At 44.1% G+C, this 23,835-nt stretch overlaps 2 protein-coding genes across 2 annotated transcripts in view; both read right to left on the bottom strand.

The window, feature by feature from the left end:
* LOC130296308 (keratin, type I cytoskeletal 12-like) overlaps positions 1–15,388 on the bottom strand; it is a 51,910-nt gene extending 36,522 nt beyond the window's left edge. Inside the window, exon 1 of the mRNA XM_056547702.1 lies at positions 15,242–15,388. Coding sequence (XP_056403677.1) covers positions 15,242–15,250 — 9 coding nt within the window. The 5' untranslated portion in view covers positions 15,251–15,388. The remainder of the gene's footprint in view (positions 1–15,241) is intronic.
* A 1,578-nt stretch (positions 15,389–16,966) lies between these two features.
* Positions 16,967–23,407, bottom strand: LOC130296306 (keratin, type I cytoskeletal 14-like). The gene is made up of 8 exons (XM_056547697.1): positions 22,508–23,407; positions 22,170–22,252; positions 20,388–20,544; positions 20,009–20,167; positions 19,788–19,913; positions 19,179–19,393; positions 18,573–18,760; positions 16,967–17,572 (listed from the first exon to the last, which is right to left on the bottom strand). The coding sequence occupies exons 1-8, from the start codon at positions 23,237–23,239 to the stop codon at positions 17,475–17,477; spliced, it is 1,758 nt and encodes a 585-aa protein (XP_056403672.1). The 5' UTR covers positions 23,240–23,407; the 3' UTR covers positions 16,967–17,474.
* Positions 23,408–23,835: the final 428 nt, after the last annotated feature.

The following is a 23,835-nucleotide window of genomic DNA, read 5'->3' as shown; positions in this document are numbered from 1 at the left end:
GGTTGAGTGCACTGTTATGTAACGAGCCTGGGCCCCACCTTTTCCCTGCTGCCCGGTCTCGTTGCATGACAGTGCTCTCAGCCTATCACCGGCCGAGATGGGTCATGGAGACAGCACATTTCCGAGTGGTCCTAGCACCTGCTGTTCAGTAAAAAACCCGCTATCTGCAAAAATTCTGCAGTGTGAATGTGGTGTCGGTTGAGGGTCATGTGTGTAATTAACCTTTTTGTGACGCCAGGGTGTGGTTGACCTATACACCACCCAAGATAGACCAGCTTCTCCTGTCCCAGGAATGGGGCAAATAATCACTCCAATGCAAGGTTACGGATAACTGGTTTGCTTTACTGAGGTTGGAAAGATGGTACAATCCTTTACAGCTCAGATTAGCATGAAGGAGATGCTTATCGACTTGCTCGGACTTATAGTTGGTTGTGCTGTATATGACTGACTTGACTTGTATGCAGTCCACAATAGACCTTAGTGACTTGAACTTGACTAACTTGACTTGAATTGATCCCCAGACTGTAGTGCTTTCTGCAAGGCTTTGACTTTCACCTGGGTACTGGGGTTAACTGGTAGTAGATGCGTGGTCTGGACTAGGCCTCAGGCCTCCTTCAGAATCACCTCACAGACAGACTCCACACTTCTCTCAGCTGTACCTCAGCTTGAACTGAACTCTGAACTCTGATTACACTTGATCTGGGAGCAATTTTGAGAGATCCCATTGGCTGGATAAGTCACCTGGTTCACCTTTGCATACTCCCCTATATACTCCTCGTAAAGTAACAAGTGCATAGAAAATACCAATACATTAACCCTTGCATAGCTTTGTATAATACTGTGAAATATAGAGTCCTGAGGAGAGTTGGCCCAAGACAGACCTTGAAGCAGCATCTGCCACACAGGATGGGCAGGAGTACAGAAGAACATGTGATTCTGTACTGGGTCACCCCAGGAATATAGCCTTATCCTGTCGTTGATGATAAGGAGGGCACTGTTGGGAAATGATCTGTACAGAACGGGAAGCCGGGCCTAGTGGCCAGATTGGAAACTGCAAGATTGTTGCATTATTATAAAATATAGATAGAAAAAATTGAAAATTACAAAACACATCTTAAAAGAGTACCTCTCATGATCTTGTTAAATTTTATAATCCTCCTAGTTCACTGCCCCCATCATGATAAACCACCCCCTGCCTTTATTTTTATTATTTTTTAGTTTTCTACCTTGATATTCCTTTGTATTTTCTGCTCAGTCAGATTCACAGACTGGGAAGGGGCGTTCCCCAGCAGGCGTGACATCATCTGAAGCCATACAGGGGAGAACTTCCTCCCTCACTCTGCTACACACAGCCCAGAGCAGTTTAGTGTGAGATGAGCTATGATTGAATAAGGCTGCACACACACCCCTCAGCATTTCCTGCTTTTGGACTTCTGCCAGGCCAGCAGGAGTCCAAAGTCTGTGCAAAAGATGGGGGAAAATGTGCTCTGGACAAGTAGGGAGACACCTAGTGGCAGCTTTATTAAACACAAATAAAACATAGAAAACTTCATTTTTTTAAACAAACTACATTAGAAAGATTTTTTTATTTTCCAGAAGGAGTGCAACATTTAAAAATTCTTAAAAATATATGGTTAACATAAAATTTGATTTGAACAGTAGATTATTTTCTGAGGACACATTTCCTTTAATAATGACTGTTTGCCCAGGACTAATGTAAACATGTTTGTGACCATTTAACCCCTTGGGGACGAAGCCCATTTTAACCTTAAGGACCAGGCCATTTTTTGTACATCTGACCACTGTCATTTTAAGCATTAATAACTCTGGGGTGCTTTAACTTATGAATTTGATTCCAAGAAAGTTTTTTCGTGAAATATTCTACTTTATGATAGTGGTAAACTTTGAAGCTCTCTGCTTGTAAGGAAAATGGATATTCCAAATAAATTATATATTGATTCACATATACAATATGTCTACTTTATGTTTGCATCATAATGTTGACATGTTTTTTTCCTTTTTTTAAGACATTAGAGGGCTTCAAATTTTAGCAGTAATTTTCCAATTTTTCACGAAAATTTAAAAATCTGCATTTTTTAGGGACCAGTTCAGTTTTGAAGTGAATTTGAGAGTCTTTTTTGTTCGAAATACCCCATAATGGACCGCATTATGAAAACTGCACCCCTCAAAGTATTCAAAATGACATTCAGAAAATTTGTTAACCCTTTAGGTGATTCACAGGAATAGCAGCAAAGTGAAGGAGAATGAATCTTCATTTTTAACACTAACATGTTCTTGTAGACCCATTTTTTATTTTTTTTCCATTTCTACAAGGGGTAAAAGGAGAAAAAAAACATCAAAATGTGTAACCTAATTTCTCTCGAGTAAGGAAATACCTCATATGTGGATGTGAAGTGTTCTGTGGATGCACTAGAGGGCTCAGAAGGGAAGGAGCGACAATGGGATTTTGGAGAGTGAGATTTTCTGAAATGGTTTTTGGGGGGCATGTCGCATTTAGGAAGCCCCCTTGGTGCCAGACCATGACACACTATTTGGGAAACTACACGCCTCAAGGAATTTAACAAGGGCTATTTTCATTTTTACAAGGGTAATAGGAAAAAATGCCCCCCAAAATTTGTAACCCCATTTCTTCTGAGTATGGAAATACCTCATATGTGGATGTTAAGCGCTCTGCGGGCGCACTACGGGGCTCAGAAGAGGAGGGGCGCCAGTGAGCTTTTGGAGAGAGAATTTGGTTGGAATGGAAGTCAGGGGCCATGTCCTTTTACAAATCCCCCCGTGGTGCCAGAACAGTGGACCCCCCCCCCCCACATGTGACCCTATTTCGGAAACTACACCCCAAACGGAATGTCACAAGGGGTGCAGTGAGCATTTACACCCCACTGGAGTTTGACAGATCTTTGGCACAGTGGGCTGTGCACATAAAAAAATACAAGACATTCTCCATGATTATTGGTGGGGGGGGGGGGGGGGGGGGGATCAGTGTAAGGGGGTGTGGTGTTTTACTTTTTATTTTGTGCAGTGTAGTGTAGTGTTTTTAGAGTACATACACATGGTCTGGTTCACAGCAAGTGGGGGGGGGGCTCAGTACCCCCCTAGGCGATGTGCCGGCATGGCTGCTGATAGATAAAAGCAGTCATCCGTTCCAATCACCGCCCCGTGTGCGGCAGTGACCGGAATTCCCACGGGCGTAGCTGTATGCCCTTCGTCCCCAACAGGATAATGTGTGATTTTATTTAACTCCTTACTGACTACTTGTTTTATGTGGAACCAATTGTACTTTTAACATCATCCTTCCTTCATTTTACCATAACATGTAATGCAGAACCTAAAAAATATAGTTGTGGAGTGAAATTGGGGAAGGTTCATTTTTACGCCATTCACCATGCGGAATAATTACATTTATTATGTGAGATGGTAAAATACAACGTTGGAGGAGATTTATCAAAACCTGTCCAGAGGAAAAGTTGCTGAGTTGCCCATAGCAACCAATCAGATCGCTTCATTCATTTATGAAAAGGCCTCTAAAAATTAAAGAAGCGATCTGATTGGTTGCTATGGGCAACTGGGCAACTTTTCCTCTGGACAGGTTTTGATAAATCTCCCCCGTTGTGGGAGATTTATCAAAACCTGTCCAGAGGAAAAGTTGCTGACTACTAAGAAATAAAAACAATAAATAAATCTTCTTATGGCCATATTCCGACTCAATTTTTTTTTTGCCAATGGAGCTACGAGGGGGTTCATTTTTAGCTTCATACTATATAATGGGGGATATTTATCAAATTGTGTAAATGAAAAGTTGACCAGTTGCCCATAGCAACCAATCAGATCGCTTCTTTCAATTTAAAAAGGGCCTCTGAAAAACAAAAGCAGCGATCTGATTGGTTGCTATGAGCAACTGGGCAACTCTTTCTCTGGACAGGTTTTGATAAATCTCCTCCATGACCTTTAGTTTTACTTTCGATTGCTTTACCTATTTTTCTGAATGGGAGGAGACAAAAAGAAAATATTGATACCATCATTTTTGGGGAATTTAGATTATTTTTGGAGTAAAAAAATATTTTTTACTATGCGATTGATTAATTGCTTGTAGAGTATACTGCAATACATATGCGTTGCAGTGAACTGTCCTTTTGGCAATCCTTTATTGTAGGTTGTAGTTGTACATCTGACATAGCAACCAGGTAGGTCTTTGGAAGGCCTTGTTCTGCCATGACAACCACTGACAGCAGCATTTAGATGGTACAATAGTAACTCGGATGCTACTTACTGACCTCAGGTGCTGCTGAAAGTAGCCGCCAGCCTCTGGGCAAGGACTTGGCCCCGAAGCACACTGAACGCTGCCATGATGTACATGTATATCATGGGGCATAAATGGGTTAAAAATACTAATACTGATCGTCAGTAACAGAGCTCCAGTATTAAAGGGGTACTCCACTGGAAAGCATTTTGTTTTAAATCAGCTGGTGCCAGAAAGTTAAACAGATGTGTAAATTACTTCTATTAAAAAATCTTAACCCTCCCAGTACTTATCAGCTGCTGTATCTTCCAGAGGAAGTTCTTTTCTTTTTTAATTTTCTTTCTGTCTGACCACAGTGCTCTCTGCTGACACCTCTGTCCATGTCAGGAACTGTCCAGAGTAGGAGCAAATTCCCATATCAAACCTATCCTGCTCCGGACAGTTCCTAAAATAGACAGAGGTGTCAGCGGAGAGCACTGTGGTTGACAGAAAGGAAATTCAAAACATAAAGAACTTCCTGTGGAGTATATAGCAGCTGATAAGTCCTGGAAGGATTAAGATTTTTAATAGAAGTAATTCACAAATCTGTTTTAATTTCTGGCACCAGTTGGTTAAAATTTTTTTTTTTTCCCAGTGGAGTACCCCTTTAAAAACTGAATGGTTTTGCCATCTGCACTTTAGATTCGTTATGGTCCCCTGGTGTTGTGTGCTACTTTCACCACTAGATGTCCCTGTTGTATCAGATATATAACACTTTCTTTCTAAGCCATAAAGCAATATGCAAACGGTTAAACTATTCACGTAATATATTGAGCACATTGAGGAGACATTATTATTCAATAATTCAATGTACGCATATATATATATATGAATGGACAGTACAGAGTAGTGATGAGTGGCAGGGGCCATATTCGAATAATAAAAAAAAAAACGAATATACGTCATTATAAATATATATTACTATATTCTAAATATTCGCAAAATCGCGAAAATGACGCTGTTCGTGGTAAAAATTTGCATTTCAAATAATGAATACTGAATACTGAACACTAGTACAGAGATCTTTCTAGTGATTTTTTTTATACCTAGGTCGGTAACCATGACAAGGGGCATCCTCTACCATCTATCCTGACCGTCATCATTATTTCCAGCATTTAAAAGACATAAATCCGGTCCCGCCTATAATGGATGTATAACTGCTGTACAGTGGTCCCTCAACATACGAGGGTAATTGGTTCCAGGCGGACCATCATTTGATTCGTACCATGGATAATACTTACATGTCCCCGCCGCTCCGGCCCATGACTAAGACTTGCGGTTAAGTCGAAACGCGTCAGCGTTTCGTTTGTGTTTTTATTCCCCTATTTTTCTTTATATTTTTTCACCTACCTGAACAATTTTAATGGATTTGTAATAAAGTTGGATTTTACTATACTCCATTGGGAGCCAGATATCCTGTTCTACATCTGAAACGTACCGTATATACTCGAGTATAAGCCGACCCGAGTATACGCCGAGGCCCCTAATTTCAACCCAAAATCCCAGGAAAAGTTATTGACTCGAGTATAAGCCTAGGGTGGGAAATACATCATCCCCCCCCCTGTCATCATCCAGACCCCCGTCATTAACATCCTCATCATCATCACCGCCTGTCATCATCCAGACCCTCATCATCATCACCTGTCATCATCCCCTTGTCATCATCCCCACCCCCCTTCATCATCCCCTTGTCATCATCCCACCCACCCTTCATCATCCCCTTGTCATCATCCCCACCCCCCTTCATCATCCCACACACCCCTTTCATCATCCTCTTGTCATCATCCCACACCCCCCCTTCATCATCCTCTTGTCATCATCCGCCCTCAGTGGTCTTCAACCTGCGGACCTCCAGAGGTTTCAAAACTACAACTCCCAGCAAGCCCGGGCAGCCATCGGCTGTCTGGGCTTGCTGGGAGTTGTAGTTTTGAAACCTCTGGAGGTCCGCAGGTTGAAGACCACTGCGGCCTTCGACATCATCCAGCCCCCTCTCACCCCCTTTAGTTCTGTACAGTACTCGCCTCCGCTCGGCGCTGGTCCGGTGCTGCAGGACTGTCCGGTGGGGAGGTCGTCCGGTGGGAAAGTGGTTCCGGGCTGCTATCTTCACCAGGGGTGCCTCTTCTCCGCGCTTCGGGCCCAGAATAGAGGCGTTGCCTTGACGATGACGCAGAAGTACGTTGGTAATGAACGTACCTCTGCGTCGTCGTCAAGGCAACGCCTCTATTCTGGGGCCAGGCCCAAAGCGCTTAGAAGAGGCCTCCCCGGTGAAGATAGCAGCTCGGAACGACTATCCCACCGGACGACCTCCTCACCGGACAGTCCTGCAGCACCGGACCAGCGCCGAGCGGAGGCGAGTACTGTACAGAACTAAAGGGGGTGAGAGGGGGCTGGATGATGTCGAAGGCTGCAGTGGTCTTCAACCTGCAGACCTCCGGAGGTTTCAAAACTACAACTCCCAGCAAGCCCGGACAGCCGATGGCTGCCCGGGCTTGCTGGGAGTTGTAGTTTTGAAACCTCTAGAGGTCCGCAGGTTGAAGACCACTGCGGGTGGAGAGTTCACTCGAGTATAAGCCGAGGGGGGTGTTTTCAGCACGAAAAATCGTGCTGAAAAACTCGACTTATACTCGAGTATATACGGTACTAAAATCTCCTTATGGTGGATTTCCCCTCTAAATAATGTTTTTTTCTTGGAAAAAGAAAAAATGAAGGTGTTATTATTAAGATTTAGTTATTCATATATATATATATATATATATATATATATATATATATATATATATTTGTATAACTTTTGAGACTTTGAGACTTTACAATGCGATTGATTAATTGCTTGTACAGTTTACTGCAATACATATGCGTTGCAGTGAACTGTCCTTTTGGCAATCCTTTATTGTAGGTTGTAGTTGTACATCTGACATAGCAACCAGGTAGGTCTTTGGAAGGCCTTGTTCTGCCATGACAACCACTGACAGCAGCATTTAGATGGTACAATAGTAACTCGGATGCTACTTACTGACCTCAGGTGCTGCTGAAAGTAGCTGCCAGCCTCTGGGCAAGGACTTGGCTCCGAAGCACACTGAACTCTGCCATGATGTATATCATGGGGCATAAATGGGTTAAAAATACTAATATTGATCGTCAGAGCTCCAGTATTATAAACTGAACTGTTTCGCCATCTGCACTTAGTTATGGTCCCCTGGTGTTGTGTTTTACTTTTTGATACCACTAGATGTCCCTGTTGTATCAGATATAAAACACATTCTATCCAAGCAATACGTCAACGGTTAAACTATTCACGTATTTTATTGAGCACATTATTCGATAATTCTATATACAAATATATGACCGGACAGTACATAGATCTTTCTGGTGATCTTTTTATACCTAGGCCGGTAACCATGACAAGGGGGCATCCTCTACATCCTCTAGAGCAGTGGTCTTCAACCTGCGGACCTCCAGATGTTGCAAAACTACAACTGCCAGCATGCCCGGACAGCCGTTGGCTGTCCGGGCATGCTGGGAGTTGTAATTTTGCAACATCTGGAGGTCCGCAGGTTGGAGACCACTGCTCTAGAGGAAAGAAGGTTTCACCATCATCACGGACAGAGATTCTTTACTGTAAGAGCAGTGAGACCATGGAACTCTCTGCCACGTGACGTTGTGATGTCTGACTCAATAATCAAGTTCAAGGGTTAAGGATAGTAGATTTATGTGAATAGAACGTTGATCCAGGAATTATTCTGATTGCCAAATTGGGGTCAGGAAGGAATTTCTCTATTTTTTTTTTTTTTGCCTTCCTCTGGATCAACACAGTAGTGCGTCAATAATTCACAGAGGGGTACACACTTTAAAATATAACTTTTAATCAGACACGTCTAAAACCAATCATTAGCACAGGCCCCACAACAAAAGCCAGTAGTTTGGGTTGACACCAGATCTAAATAGACCACACTAGATAGAACACCCTATCGGGGAGATGTAGTGTAGACTACCCCTGCTCCCACAGGGACTGTCGGGGCACTCGCCCTAAAAAGAGCAACCCCTGCCCCGATATATCCCTTGGACTGCGCCCTATAAATCCCTGGCAATATAAAACATGCCCTTGCTCTGGTATATCCGACGCGTTTCTACCACATCGGTGGGTTCCTCAGGGGTTAACCAGGCAACTTACATAGAATCAATATTCCCAATATGCAGTTACAATAATATCAAAAATTATCAAAGTAAGGGCTATCACCAAATAGAAATTACAAAAGTATTTACAGTTTAAGCAATGCCATGAGTGTACCTACAAGTAAGCACCTATCCAGTTCAGGCAATACTGGTGCTAATAGTATCTGTTGTCTACTGGCAGAAAGTGCCAGCAGATGGCTACTCACGGTTACCACGGGTTGCCGCAGTGGCGGTATCCCAGGTGCACTCCCACAATGGTGGGCAGCGCACTCAGCCGATCGGTGTCCTGGCTAACTTGCCGCGGACACCCACGCTATACTTATGCGTGTCTGAAAGGAAATCGCGCGCGCATCACAGGCCGCCGTGCGTCACTTCCGGTGGTGACGTCTCACCTCCGGTGACGCATATCTCAGTGCCGAGCGTCGCTCGTTGCTGGGCCGCTCCAGGTAAATACCAACAGCGCTGCCAGCAACTAAAAACATCACAGTATTTAGCCGGATCTAGCGGTAAAACGGACCATAATAAATATGAATATAAAGGTGCGGGGTAAGAAGTATTAGAAACATCCTGTAAAAAGCAAGAATAAGACTTCTAAGTGAACTCTATGTAATAACCTATGCCTATATAATAAAGCATTTGTACATAGGAAAAATTGATAGATGATTGCAATGTACTTAATGGGGGGGGGGGTTGGTGATAGAAAGGGGAGAGGAAGACGGACAAGGCAATGAGGAAAAGGGGGGGGGGGGTATCGGGGGTATAATTAGCCAAGATGTTATATGTATTGCAAGGAAAACACAGAGAGTTCAAGGATATCAATATGGAGAGCATGAGACATAGACAATAGCTTATTCTAAAAAGCAGGCGTAACTCAATGCTTCATTAAGACCACGGGGAGCCTGGGTCTGTTAGGTGAAAATCCACCAGGTCTCTTTTTGGAGGATCAGTTTATCCCAATCTCCTCCTCTGGTGGGAGGTCTCACCAGCTCTATTCCCACAAATCTCAGATTTTGGGCATCCCCACCGTGTTGGCCATTGATATGTCGAGCTATCGGCTTGTCTGCCAGATTACTTATGTCTCTCAAATGCTCCCCAATTCTCCTTCTGAACTCTCTAAATGTCTTGCCAACGTATTGCATACCGCAACTGCAGGTCGCTTTATACACCACCCCTCTGCTCCGACAGTTAATGAAGTCGCGTATGGAGTAAATTTGTCCCATGTTGGTGCTACAAAAGGTTTTGGCCACTTCAATGTGCCTACATGCTATGCACCCACTGCAACGGAAACATCCTTTAATTTGCCTATCTAGCCAAGTTCCTTGTGCCTGAGGTGGCGCATAGTGACTCTTTACCAACCTTGCCCTTTCTGAAGGAGATCTGGGGGTGAGATCCCACAACATCTTTAAGGTCGGGGTCCATCCCCAGTATCTCCCAATGTTTGTTAAAAATGCGTTTGACATCCTGTGTTCCCCCATCATAAGTAGCCACTAGTCTAATGAGGTTGTCTGAGCTCACCTCCCGGGTTTTAGGCACAAGCAAGCCTGCTCTTTCAACCTCCCTAGTGTCTTGGTAAGCTTTTTGCAGGACCCAATCCGGGTACCCCCCGGTCCAGGAAACGCTGCCTCAAATCATTGGCTTGTTTCCTGAACTCAACTTGGGATGAACAATTTCTCTTCATCCTAAAGTATTGCCCTTTCGGGATGCCTCGCTTTAACGGTACCGGATGGAAGCTAGTCCATTCCAATAGAGAATTTGTTGTAGTGGCCTTACGGTACACAGTTGTCTGTAAATTCCCCCTATCATCCTTCTTAATGAGGACATCCAGGAGCGGTAATTCATCAGATGACAATTCGAAGGTAAACTTAAGGCCTATTGCATTGTTGTTTAAAGCATCAATGAAGGATATAAAATCATCACGGGTGCCATTCCATATTACGAATATGTCGTCAATATACCCTGCCCACAGCCCGACCTGCTCCGTAAAATGCACCAATTCCTCACCAAAGACTAAGGTTTCCTCCCACCAGCCCAGATAGAGATTAGCATATGTGGGAGCACAAGGGCTCCCCATTGCGGTCCCTCTGAGCTGGTGGAAGGTACGTCTGTCAAATAGAAAATAATTCTTGGTGAGGGTGAACCGGAGCAGGTCTATGACGAATTGGCTATGGGCACGGTACTGGCAACCTCTACTTCGTAGAAAAAACTCTACCGCCGCTATTCCCAGATCATGGGGAATGCAGGAGTATAAAGACTCCACATCAATACTGGCTAGCCACGTGTGCCCCTCAAGGGTCAGACCATCAATCTTTTTTAACAGATCAGTAGTGACTCGGGTGTATGAGGGCAATGCCATCACGAAGGTTTTTAATATGGCATCAATGTACACACCAGCGTTTTGTGATAGGTTGCCCACGCCTGAGACAATTGGTCTCCCCCTGAGGGGTGTGGTGCCCTTGTGTATTTTAGGGAAAGAGTATAAAGTTGCCACCCTGGGATGGCGGGGTACCAGAAAGTCAGCTTCTTCTTCGCTTACTAGATCAGCATCCCTAGCTGTTTGGACAATCTCGACTAGTTTGGTGCGATATTGCACAGTGGGATCATCTCTTAAGATCTCCTAGCAATCATCCTGCAGAAGGAGTTCTAGACACATCTGACGATATTTAAGATGATCCATCAAAACAATGTTGCCCCCCTTATCGGAGGGCTTAATTACCAGAGATTTGTCTTTTTCCAATCTGAGCAGCGCCTGCATCTCATCATGGCTGAAGTTAGTGTTGCCAACTGACCTAACCTGGTCCAAATCATTTAGAACCAAGTTCAGGAATACATCCACACAGGAGAGATCTCCTGTGGGTGGCATCTTTTTGCTTTTATTTCTCAGTTGCATAAAGGGACCTAATCCACTGGATTGATCCCCCTCACTCATGAAATCGACCAGTAACTCTGCACCCCGGAGGACGTCCCCGGGGAGGCCAAGTTCCTGGGCACGGCGTCTCTCACAGTTGGCATAGAATTTCTTCCAATGTAATTTCCTGGTAAATAAATGTAAATCTTTTACCCAATTAAATTTATTAAATGCAGACGTGGGTACAAAGCCCAAACCTTTACGAAGAAGACACATTTCAGATTCAGAGAGTTCATGTGCAGATAAGTTAACAATTTGTAAAGCGGTATTTAGTTGTTTCGATTCCTTAGGGGGTACGTGGTGTACTGAGGGGGTTTCTGTAAAAAAGGACCTTGTTCGGGTGGAGCCCCACCCCTTCCTCCTCTATTGAAACCTCTCCCTCCTCTCTTCCCACAGTAGTGCGTCAGGTTAAAGGGGTACTCCGCTGCTCAGCATTTGGAACAAACTGTTCCGAACGCTGGAGCCGGCGCCAGGAGCTTGTGACGTCATAGCCCCGCCCACTCATGATGTCACGCTCCACTCTCTCAATGCAATACTATGGGAGGGGGCGTGACGGCTGTCACGCCCCCTCCCATAGGCTTGCATTGAGGCGGCGGGGTGTGACATCATGAGGGGGCGGGATTATTATGTCACGAGCTCCTGGCGCCAGCTCCAGCGTTCGGAACATTTTGCTCCAAACGCTGAGCAGCGGAGTACCCCTTTTAACTTGATGTGCGCTTATCTTTTTTTTTAACCTAACAAACTATGTTACTATATTTGTTTGTTAATAGGGTACATTCACATACCGAAGCATAAAATCTGCAAGGGGATTATGTTGCTACCTACTGACTTTAATGGGTCTGCAACAAACCCCTTATCATTATTATTATTTTTAATAGCACCATTGGTTTCATAGTGCTGTACATATTATAAGGGGTTAAAATACATATCACCCAAGCACAAGTACAATAAACATGAAACAGAATACATTGCAGACTTATATAGAGGGAGAGAGGGCCCTGCCCATGCAGGTTTACACTTTATAAGGTGAGGGGAGAGAAACAGTAGGTCGGGAGGTCATTTGAGAGAAGGTAGAGAAGCAGCCATTCCCCGTACAGGGGCAGTGGGGTTATGGTAGGTCATAGACTTTCAGGAACTGTCAGAAGCAGGAGAGGTTTGCTATGGGGATTTTCTCCTGATGTGGACATTTCCCGATATGGACAAAGTTGTCAGCAGAATTTGCCAGACATCTTAGGCTCCGCACTTTTCCATCAGATCCTCCACCTTTTACCTACCCTCATTGCCCCAAATAATGCCTTCCTTGATGCCCTGCATAGAATGAGTGAGTAGGTAAGTGTTGAGAGAAGAATAGAGGGCGCGGGGGGGGGGGGGGGGGAGGGGTTGGGGTGATAATTTTTCCTATTAGGTAGGTAATTCCTCCTCCCCTATTAGGTAGGTAAGTGTTGGGGGGAGGGGGTTGGGTGATAATTCTTCCTATTAGGTAGGTAAGTATTGGGGGAAAGATAGAGGGGGGGGGGGTTGGATGAAAATTCTTTCTATTAGGTAGGTAATTCCTCCTCCCCTATTAGGTAGGTAAGTGTTGGAGGAAGGATAGAGGGGGAGGGGTTGGGTAATAATTCTTCCTATTAGGTAGGTAAGTGTTGGGGGAAGGATGGGGGGGGGGGGGTTGGATGATAATTCTTCCTATTAGGTAGGTAATTCCTCCTCCCCTATTAGGTAGGTAAGTGTTTAGGGAAGGATAGAGGGGGGAGGGGTTGGGTAATAATTCTTCCTATTAGGTAGGTAAGTGTTGGGGGAAGGATAGAGCGGGGGGGGTGATAATTCTCTTCCCATTAGGTAGGTAAGTATTGAAGGAAGGATGGGGGGGCGTTGGGTGATAATTTTTCCTATTAGGTAGGTAATTCCTCCTCCCCTATTAGGTAGATAAGTGTTGGGGGGGGAGGGGGTTGGGTGATAATTCTTCCTATTAGGTAGGTAAGTATTGGGGGAAGGATAGAGGGGGGGGGGGGTTGGATGATAATTCTTCCTATTAGGTAGGTAATTCCTACTCCCCTATTAGGTAGGAGTGCGTAGGTAGGAAATTCCCCAGGAAACATCCAGCTAGTCTCAGGCAAGCTCAAAGGGGTACTCCAGTGTAAAACAATTTTTTTTCCTAATCAACTGGTGCCAGAAAGCTAAACAGATTTGTAAATTACTTCTATTTAAAAATCTTAAAGGAGTACTCTGGTGCAGAGTATTCCTGCTCCGTCCTGCCCGGGCTGCAAAAAAATGAAAATAAACCATCTCTCACCTTTCTGGGTTCCCGCGGAGCGCCACTACAGCTGATCGGTCCTCCGGTCCATCCTCTTCATACTTCCGTGTGTAACGAAGCATCACATGGTGCTCAGCCTATTGCCGGCCGCTGCGATGTTCTGCCTCGGCCGGCGATAGGCTGAGCGCCATGTGACGCTTCAAGTATGAAGAGGATGGACCGGAGGACCGATCAGCTGTAGTGGCGCTCCATAGGAACCCAGGAAGGTGAGAGATGGTTTATTTTCATATTTTTTTTTTTGCAGCCCGGAGCAGGAATACTCAGTACCAGAGTACTCCTTTAACCCTTCCAGTACTTATTAGCTGCTGTATGCTCTAGATGAAGTGTAATTCTTTCCAGTCTGACCACAGTGCTCTATGCTGACACCTCTGTCTGTCCATGGAAATGTCGAGAGTAGAAGTAAATCCCCACAGAAAACCTATCCTGCTTCGGACAGATCCTGAGACAGACAGAGGTGTCAGCAGAGAGCACTGTGGTCAGACTGGAAAGAACTACACAACTTCATCTGGAGCATACAGCAGCTGATAACTGCCAATTAGAAGCTGTGCTCAGTCATTTAGTTTACATTAAAATCTGCAGCACGTACCCTATTAGAGAAGGCTGCAAGGTAGACCCATCCGGAGCAAAGCAGGTGTTAGGCAGGCTCCCTGCATCAGGATGGGGAGTAATCATTGTCTCACTATGCCCATTGTTGTAAATATATGTACAATAAATTCCAGGGCAATGGACTATCTGAGCCAGGGACACCTTCTCATAGAGCCAAGCATGTGATGTAGAGATCCAAAGAAAGTCTACAGAGTCCATACTCCAGTTGCTTCTCTATCAAAGGAGAGCTGGCCGATCAGAAACAAAATTGGGTATGGTTTTAAGCAGAGCATTTCGGTCCTCTTAAGTTAGGGATCAGTGGGGTCTCAGAACTTGATCCCCCACCTATTAAAGCCTTTGGTAGGTCAACATTTTTATGAAATGGTAGTTACCCTTTAAACTGACCTTAGACATCTTATCCCCTATCCAAAGTATAGGGGATAAGATGTCTGATTGCGGGGGTCCCACCGCTGGGGACCCCCGCGATCTCCCTGCTGCACCCGGTTCGTTTAGAGCATCGGATGCCGCGCAGGAGGCTCATGATGTCACGCCCCGCTCGTGACGCCACGGCCATGCCCCCTAAATGCAAGGCTATGGGAGGGGGCGTGACGGCCGTCACGCCCCCTCCCATAGACTTGCATTTAAGGGGGTGTGACCATGACATCACAAGCGGGGCGTGGCCATGATGTCACAAACCTCTGCCCCGCATCGCCATTCATCCGGCAGGGAGGAAAGTTCACTCCGTGCACCGGTGTCTTGGGTGCCACAGCGGAGATCGCGGCGGTCCCCAGCGATCAGACATCTTATCCCCTATCCTTTGGACAGGGAATAAGATGTCTAGGGGCAGAGTACCCCTTTAACCCATCATGTGTGTTGTATCCCCTTATCACAAAAGGTTAGCTGTTTTGCACCATAAAGTGTCTGATGCATTCTAGAAGAGAAGAGTAGTACCACACCCCTCACATACCTCTGACATAGCTGTACCCAGCTAAGTTTTAAAAATTTAGCGAAACTGCTTTGAGGCGACAATCCTAAAATTGCACAAAAAGTGGTCTTCTAAGCGGTCTTTAGAAAATGGCAAGTATACATAATATATAGTAGAGCTGAAAATCTGAAAATCAGTTCCAGGAAAGCTGGTCTGGACAAGGTAGTCTTCTTAAAAAAGGTGAACTTTTGGAGCAGTTTTGCTGTATAAACAAAAAGTGTTACTTGTAGGGTTGTTTCATGGATATACCTCTTAGGGTATATGGATGTCATAAAGGGGAACACCCGTACTCAGGATTAGGGTACGTTCACACGTGCGGATTTACAGCGTATTTTACCCTGCAGATCCGCCGTTGAAGGACCTCTGTATGGTGCCCATAACTGTGCCTGCAAGGAGCGACAATACGCCGCTCCGAGCACGCACACTGCGATGTGCGTGTCGCTGCGCATGCGCGGTGTACTCGCACACATCGCGCCCGCTCCCCCTGCTCAATGAGCTAGGCCGAGAGCTGCCGCGATGTGCGAGTATACTGCGTATTGCTGCTCCGAGCAGGCACATATAATGGCAACATATAAGGGGTCCTTCAGCGGCGGATCCGCAGCGAAAATCCGCACGTGTGAACGTACCCTTACTCTTCATAAACCAGAACAAAGAGTCATCCATAAAGGTCAGAGTGTTCATTATATCCACTGGGGGAAATTTATAGCCAGACCCCAGGGATAACAGCGGATGGATGGGGATTAGAGAAGCCAGACATAATGGGGGAGATTTATCAAAACCTGTCTAGAGGAAAAGTTGCTGAGTTGCCCATAGCAACCAATCAGATCGCTGCTTTCATTTTGCAGAGGCCTTGTTAAAAATGAAAGAAGCGATCTGATTGGTTGCTATGGGCAATTGGGCAACTTTTCCTCTGGACAGGATTTGATAAATCTCCCCTTTATAACTTTATTTTACTTCGAAAACTCCTATGGGGAAAAACTCCAAACCTGTCCAGATGAAAAGTTGCCCATAGCAACCAATCAGATCGCTTCTTTCATTTTTAACAAGGCCTCTGCAAAATGAAAGCAGCGATCTGATTGGTTGCTATGGGCAACTCAGCAACTTTTCCTCTGGACAGGTTTTGATAAATCTCCCCCAAATGTGACCATCCATTTAAAGGGGTACTCCACTGGAAAAAAATAAATTTCTGGTGCCAGAAAGTTAAACAGATTTGTAAATTCCTTCAATTAAAAAATCATAATCCTTCCAGTACTTATAAGCTGCTGTTAGGATCCACAGGAAGTTCTTTTCTTTTTGAATTTCCTTTCTGTCTGACTACAGTGCTCTCTGCTGACACCTCTGTCCATTTTAGGAACTGTCTGGAGCAGGATAGGTTTTCTATGAGGATTTGCTCCTACTCTGGACAGTTCCTAAAATGGACAGAGTGGTCAGCAGAGAGCACAGTGGTCAGACAGAAAGGAAATTAAAAAGGAAAGAACTTCCTGTGGATAATAACAGCAGCTGATAAGTACTGAAAGGATTAAGATTTTTTAATAGAAGTAATTTACAATTCTGTTTAACTTTCTGGCACCAGTTGATTTAAAAATTTTTTCTTAATCAAGTACCCCTTTAAAGGTACAAGTGGGTAATTGTAAATCTTCCATTATGTGCCTGAATGTTAGTGACAGGACAACTGTATGTAAAATAAGTCAGAATTCTAGTTATTGCACAGAAACAAGTTTATTAACAAAGAAATGAAAAATACAAGCAGTGAGAGATATAAAATCGAGTTCATAGAAAGACCATAGAGTTATAGAATATTGTATAGAAAACTGGGCAGTTCCTGTGAATGCTAGAGTCGTTTGGAGAATGGTAATGAAAAGTAAAAGGCCATAGGGGTAGCAATGATGCACTGTATTATACCTTGTGCTGGGCCCGAGAGGGCAGAGCATAATTCTCTCCTTTAAATACTGTTTCATGCTCCGCCCCCGAGGTTCTGCACTAGACAAAGCACAGTCTATCAGTTTTACCTGGTGTGTTTCTTTTACGCAATTTACATTTTACGATCTACGGCTATCATTCTTGACATTTTTAACAAAACACAGTACAGAAACAGTAGTCTAAAAGCTAGGATATTCCCAATGAGAGACTGACTAAATGCTGACAGAAGATAAAGGTTGAAGATGTCTAGAATAGTTTTCTTGCAAAAGGAAGATAGCAACGGACTCCTTTTTTATTATGCCTTCTGGGGGACCTTGTCTACTTTTGTGGAAACTAGTCTCCCGTCCACTCTCTCCTCCGTGATTGTGGTCACTACTCGGTTTTTTTTTGAGTCTGAAAAAGATGGGAATGTAAATAAGTTGAGACAGAAAGTGTATATAAATGTAGACAATGGGAAAAAAGGTTTATAGGCACTCACCGCAGGGAAAGCATCACCACATCCGAGAGTCTGGGATCACGGGAGCAGGTCACGATGGTAAGGAGCGCTCAGAGGCAACGACGTATGATAGAACGTACTTCTTCTGGCCACAGCAGACAACGACAGCCATTTGGTACGATAGAATGTACTTCTTTCGGCCTCAGCAGAGGCCGGAAAAAGTACGTTCTATCGTGCGAAACAGCTGGCGTTGCCTCTGAGTGCTCCTTACCATTGTGACCTGCTCCCGTGATCCCGGACACTCGGATGTGGTGATGCTTTCCCTGCGGTGAGTGCATATAAACCTTTTTCCCAGTGATGGCTTTGATACTTCAGCTTTATATATGCACCCCACAGGTATCATCTATTTATAATGGACCCAGACTTTCAGCTGCTCCGACCCAATCAGGCATCAGTTGTCAGATATTATTTATTGGCATTTAGTGTTTCTGAGAGTGCTCTCCCCATTTCCTCTATTTGACTTGTCCTTGTATATAACTGTAGACCTACTATGTTAGGCTGGGTTCACATATGTCCGGCATCCGACATAGGTGAACTCAGCCTAAATCTCGATGCAACTGATGCCACAACTGATGACAACTTGTCATCAGTTGTATGGCATGCGGCGTCCATTGTTTCTGGGCAACGGACAGGGGAACGCAGCAAGCTGCGCTCACCTGTCCGGTGCCCTCCGGCATGTCCAACCATCCGGTGTCAAAATGGATGGGATCAGTTGGGACTGAATGGGATCAGTTCTAGCATCAGTTTCCTTCTGGTGCACGCCGGAGGGAAACTGTGCCGGACGACCGATATTTGTGAGCCCAGCCTTACTGAGCATCTTGTAATGTGGTTAACCATACAAAAGCTAAGTACCATTCTCCAGCCCCAAATTTAAAGTGATATCCTATTTACAATTACCTGAATCGGCGCTGGATGAACCATAGCCTGCCCCATTGGAGCCATTGTTGAAGCCACTGCTGGAGCCACTGCTGAAGCCACTGTTGGAGGCACTGTTGGAGGCACTGTTAGAGCTAGAGCTGGAGCTACTGTTGTAGTTATTGCTGGAGCTAGAACCGGAAGCACTGCCGGAGCCGCTGCTTGAACCACTGCAGAGAATGATACATATTTGAACGCAACACTTCATGATCAAAAAATAAACGATTTACCAAGGATGAGACCTTAATATCAGTAACATTGCTCCATGTTAGGAAGCATGAGTACAAGTTTTTGCACAGAATGCCAACATCTAGACCAAATAAGCAATGTATTAATGTAGGCAAAGTATTAGTCCGGGTTCACACTGTGGAATCTCCGGACGGAATTTCCGCTGGAGATCCCATGAGCGGTGCTACGACCATGCAGATTGCATTGCCGTCCCCTTAGACAGCATTGCATTTCTTAGTAGATCTTTCGTCGGACTGGCTCAAAAATGCATTGCCGTCTACGGGGACAACAATGCAGTTCGCACGGTCCTAGTGCCGCCTGCAGGATCTCATCATGTTTTTTTCATCATGTTTTTCTTACCCTTCACCATCAAGCAGGCGTCGGTACATCTCTATCTCATTCTGCAGCCTATTCTTGATGTCCAGAAGTAGGTTGTATTCGCAAGATTCGTTCTCCATTTCGGCACGCACTTGAGCCAGTTGCTCCTCCAGGTTGGAGACCATATCTTGTATCTGAGCCAGCTGACGTGCGTAGCGACTCTGAGTCTCAGCCAATGCGTTCTCCAGGGAACATTTCTAGTTGGGCATACAGATTTTATTACTTATTTTTCAGTAGAATAAAACAGCCTCCACTCCCAACCACTGCTAAATGAATAGTGTCCTACATGCGTCTTCATTACTCCGTCAGCCCAATCCCCATATTCTAGATGCCAATTCATAGAGGTTCCCCATAAAAGTATATATATCTTGCATGGGATGTGCACACATAGACCCTGCTTTTTAAATACACCTACCCTAGAATGCCCTCACTGGTTGGGACCTCCGTACAGTGATGCCGGTCCCATTCAGCTGACGTGACTGCTGGGGTCCCTTACCCCAGGAATTGTGTTGTGTTAACATTTAGAAGTGCCCTTCTTTTCTACTAGAGCCCCTGCCCCAAAAAATGTCCGTGCAAGACCTTATATCTTACCATAGCAAGTTGACTCTGGAGGTCGATTTCCATGGTCTGCACAGTACGTCTCAATTCCGCAAGCTCAGATTTGCCAGTCTCCAGTTCTGCGCTGCTATAATAAATCTCGTTGCTAAGTTCAGTGATCTAAATGCAATGTAAGATTATATCAATGTAGGCCAAAAAAAGAGAGCCAGGAGGTTCCAAGATGAAGTCAGTAGGAACGACTGTATCTAACAAACCTTGTGGTTATATTCTTCTTCTGCCTTTCTGCGGTTTTCCTCCGCCATGTCTTCATATTGAGACCTGATGTCATTAAGGACTTTAAGGATGTTGACACCTGGAGCAGCGTCCACTTGCACGGTAACGTCACTAGATTGTCCTTGCAAGGCCTTCATCTCCTACACATGGGGGTTGACAGGTTAGGTAGATCTATCCATAGACAAGAAAGTACCCATATGCATACATAACTATTTCATGTCCAATCTGGTGTCAAAGCGCCTGCTTTACAACCTTGTGCATCCATCTGGCATTGAGATGATAGTTGTAAACTGCAATAATAGACTCAACCCTTGGACAAAAAATGGGAAAATGTTTTGATCTTGCACATGATATTCTTACCTCATCATGGTTCTTCCTGTTGAAGGCAATTTCTTCTGTTAGATTTTCAACTTGACTCTCCAGACTGGCCTTTTCCAGAGTCAGGTCATCCAGAACTTTACGTAGTCCTTCAATGTCTGCCTCCACGCTCTGGCGCATGTTGAACTCGCTTTCATACCTGGATAACATAAAAGTTGTTACATTTCCATATTCAAATACGGAGGAGGTCCAGCGCTTGCTCAGATACGAATAGAATGTCTTTATTGACTCAACAGGACATGACAGATGCACATTTGTGCATCTGTCATGTCCTGTTGAGTCGATAAAGACATTTTATTCATATGTGAGTAGCGATGAGGGGCAGGGGCCTTATTCGAATTCGCGACATTTCACGAATATATGGATGAATAATTCTGTTTGCAAAATTGGCATATTCGCTATGTTCGTTCCCTTTTTTTTCCATGCGAAAATTCGTAATGAAATTCGTATAGATTATATCTTTCTCCTAAAAGAAGGGAGGGATCAGTGTCCTCTGGAAGTGACGATATTTGTGAATATTTGCATATTCGCATATACGAAATATTCGTGCTCCACACCGAAATATTGGAGCCACAAGCTGGAAGCAGGGAGGGATGATCACTTTTTTTTTTTTTTACACAGTACACACCATTGTTGTGATGTGTGTGTACTGTGAAGAAAAAAATGAATATTCGTCATTATGAATATATATCTCTATATTCTAAATATTCGCCAAATCGCGAAGTGCCGATATTCGCGGTAAAAATTCACATTTCGAATATTTGCGCTCAACACTATATGTGATCAAGCGCTGGACCTCCTCTGTATTTGGACTGCTGTATGGGACAATGGTCTGTCCCAGTCCGTGTCGTTGATAGGCTACAAGGGTGAGTTGGTCATCTACCTATACATTTCCATATTTTCACGTGAGATGGTCTTCTTTTTATTCCACTATATAGCTACCTTGTAGTCAACAAGTTACAACATACTGAAGCTATAGGTTTATTTCCCGACAAAGTCAAGTTTAAAGGGGTTATCCAGGAAAAAACTTTTATATATATATATATATATATATATATATATATATATATATAAACTGGCTCCAGAAAGGTAAACAGATTTGTAAATTACTTCTATTAAAAAATCTTAATCCTTTCAGTACTTATGAGCTGATGAAGTTGAGTCGTTCTTTTCTGTCTAAGTGCTCTCTGATGACACCTGTCTCGGGAACCGCGCAGTTTAGAAGCAAATCCCCATAGCAAACTCTCTTCTACTCTGTGCAGTTCCCGAGACAAGCAGAGATGTCAGCAGAGAGCACTGTTGCCAGACAGAAAACAACAACTCAACTTCAGCAGCTGATAATTATTGAAAGGATTAAGATTTTTTTTATAGAAGTAATTTTCAAATCTGTTTAACTTTCTGGAGCCAGTTGATATAAAAAAGAAAGTTTTTTTTCTGGAATACCCCTTTAACACTGCAAGCTGTTATTCCTAGTGCAGGACCTAAAGGGCAGCACAAGACTCTTTTGATTTTTTGATTCAGTTCCTACACATGGGACCTAAATTTAAAATATAATTTGCTCATAATATTTTTGCAAGATAAATATCAGCAGGTGGCGCTCTTTACCTAAGAGTTACCCTATACATAGATGACGTTTTTCATATGCATTAACTTTCCTGTGCCCCGGTTTTCCCAGAAGAGTTCAACCCAGGTCTCTGATCCATAAAACATACATGATAACTGAGATTCCTATCTGAGGAAGTATAAAATATGTATATAACTTACTTGACTCTGAAGTCATCAGCTGCCAGCTTGCCATTGTCAACCTCCACGGTGAGCTGGTTGTTATCCTTAGCAGCATTAATGATCTATAGTGAAACATAAAGCCATAGAAGTTCAATGCATAATATACAACTTGTGCCCATGTTATTGTTCATACCAATGATCATACAAGATGTGGCTCCCAAGCTGTTGCAATACTATAATGCCCAGCATATATGGCATAAGAAGATTTTGGGCCCTCTGAGTTACTAGCCCCAGGACCTGTTATCTCCACCTCTATCTATACACTCACAGGTTGTAGATTAAATAATAAAACAAATAAATTTTTTCAGAGAACTTACCTGGTCTTTGAGATCTTCAATCATCTTGTAGTATTTGCTGTTGTCGATCTGTTTAGGTTTATGGGTTTCATACCAGTTTCTGATTTTGGCCTCAAGTTCTGAATTGGACTCTTCCAAAGCCCTCACATTGTCCATATAGGTAGACAAGCGGTTGTTTAGATTCTGCATGGTTTCCTTTTCTCCTGTCTGAAAAATACTATCTCCTCCTTGCGAGCCTGAGCTGAAACCCCCTCTTGGTCCACAACCTGAATTTCCTCCACCAAAACCAACAATACCCGCACATGAAGAAGCACTGCTGTATCCCTGTCGCCCACCTAAGCTTCTGCTAGAAAATCCACCTGTTGACCTGCTACTGAATCCACCACTGTAGCTTCCACCGCCACTCCTAGCGGCATTGCTTGAGCCACCAGCCATAGATCCTCTTTGCACACCAGAACCACTATTGCTCCCGGAGACTCCGCTAGAAGTACCAGAAGGGGTCCTGTTACTTACTGTAGAGCTAACAGTATGCCCAGCAGAGTTGCCTCCATAACTTCCGCCTTGTCCCATGGTGGTACTAGTAGTATATCCAGTGGAGCTTCCACCATGCCTATTACTAGCAGTTGTACTAGAAGTAACATTTTGTGCTGCCCCTGTTGGTCCACTAGAATACACATCTGAGCCTACTCTGTGTCTCGCCATTGAGTTGTTCCCTAAGACACCGCTCTCTGTACTCTTATAGGTTCTCTGCATAGTACTATGAGTTGAGCTTCCATATGAAGAACCAGCATCCTCAGCGTGGTATCCAGTAGTTGCTTCCCCACTTCCTCCTTTTTGGACAGTCGCTCTAGATGTTGACCTGTACTCATCGTGTGATCCTGCTGAGCTGATTTGTGGAGCATTTTCATGGCTTTCTTGGGTGGATGCGCCTTTGTAAGACATTTTCTCAAGAGATGGTGATGGTAGTACTCCTAGAGAAGTTGCCGATGTGCAGGATGATGCTGAATGGAGACTTGGCCATTTTATAGTGAACTGGACGTTACGTAGCAGTTACGTAGCAGCATTCCTTTCCTATGGAATTAATACACGGTTTGGTAATAACTGACTTGAAGACCATTCCATTAAAACGGGTAGTAAAGTTTTAAGGTTGGAGCTAAGGTGGAGCTACGTAAGACCTTTATTGTCCATATTCATTCCATAAATTCATGTTTATTTTTTTTTTCTAAATTACTTTAATTATTATACTGGGGTGAATTAAAAACCAAGACTTCCTATGAGCAACAACTGTTTTCTTCCAGGCAATGGAGGAAACCCGACCAACCAAGCTAAAATAAACTTGGGACTATAAA

Source organism: Hyla sarda, chromosome 12 (assembly GCF_029499605.1).
Source record: "Hyla sarda isolate aHylSar1 chromosome 12, aHylSar1.hap1, whole genome shotgun sequence".
In the NCBI taxonomy this organism is placed as follows: Eukaryota; Metazoa; Chordata; class Amphibia; order Anura; family Hylidae; genus Hyla; species Hyla sarda.
The sequence above is the reverse complement of the archived record's forward strand: the minus strand, read 5'-3'. Positions and strand labels throughout refer to the sequence as shown.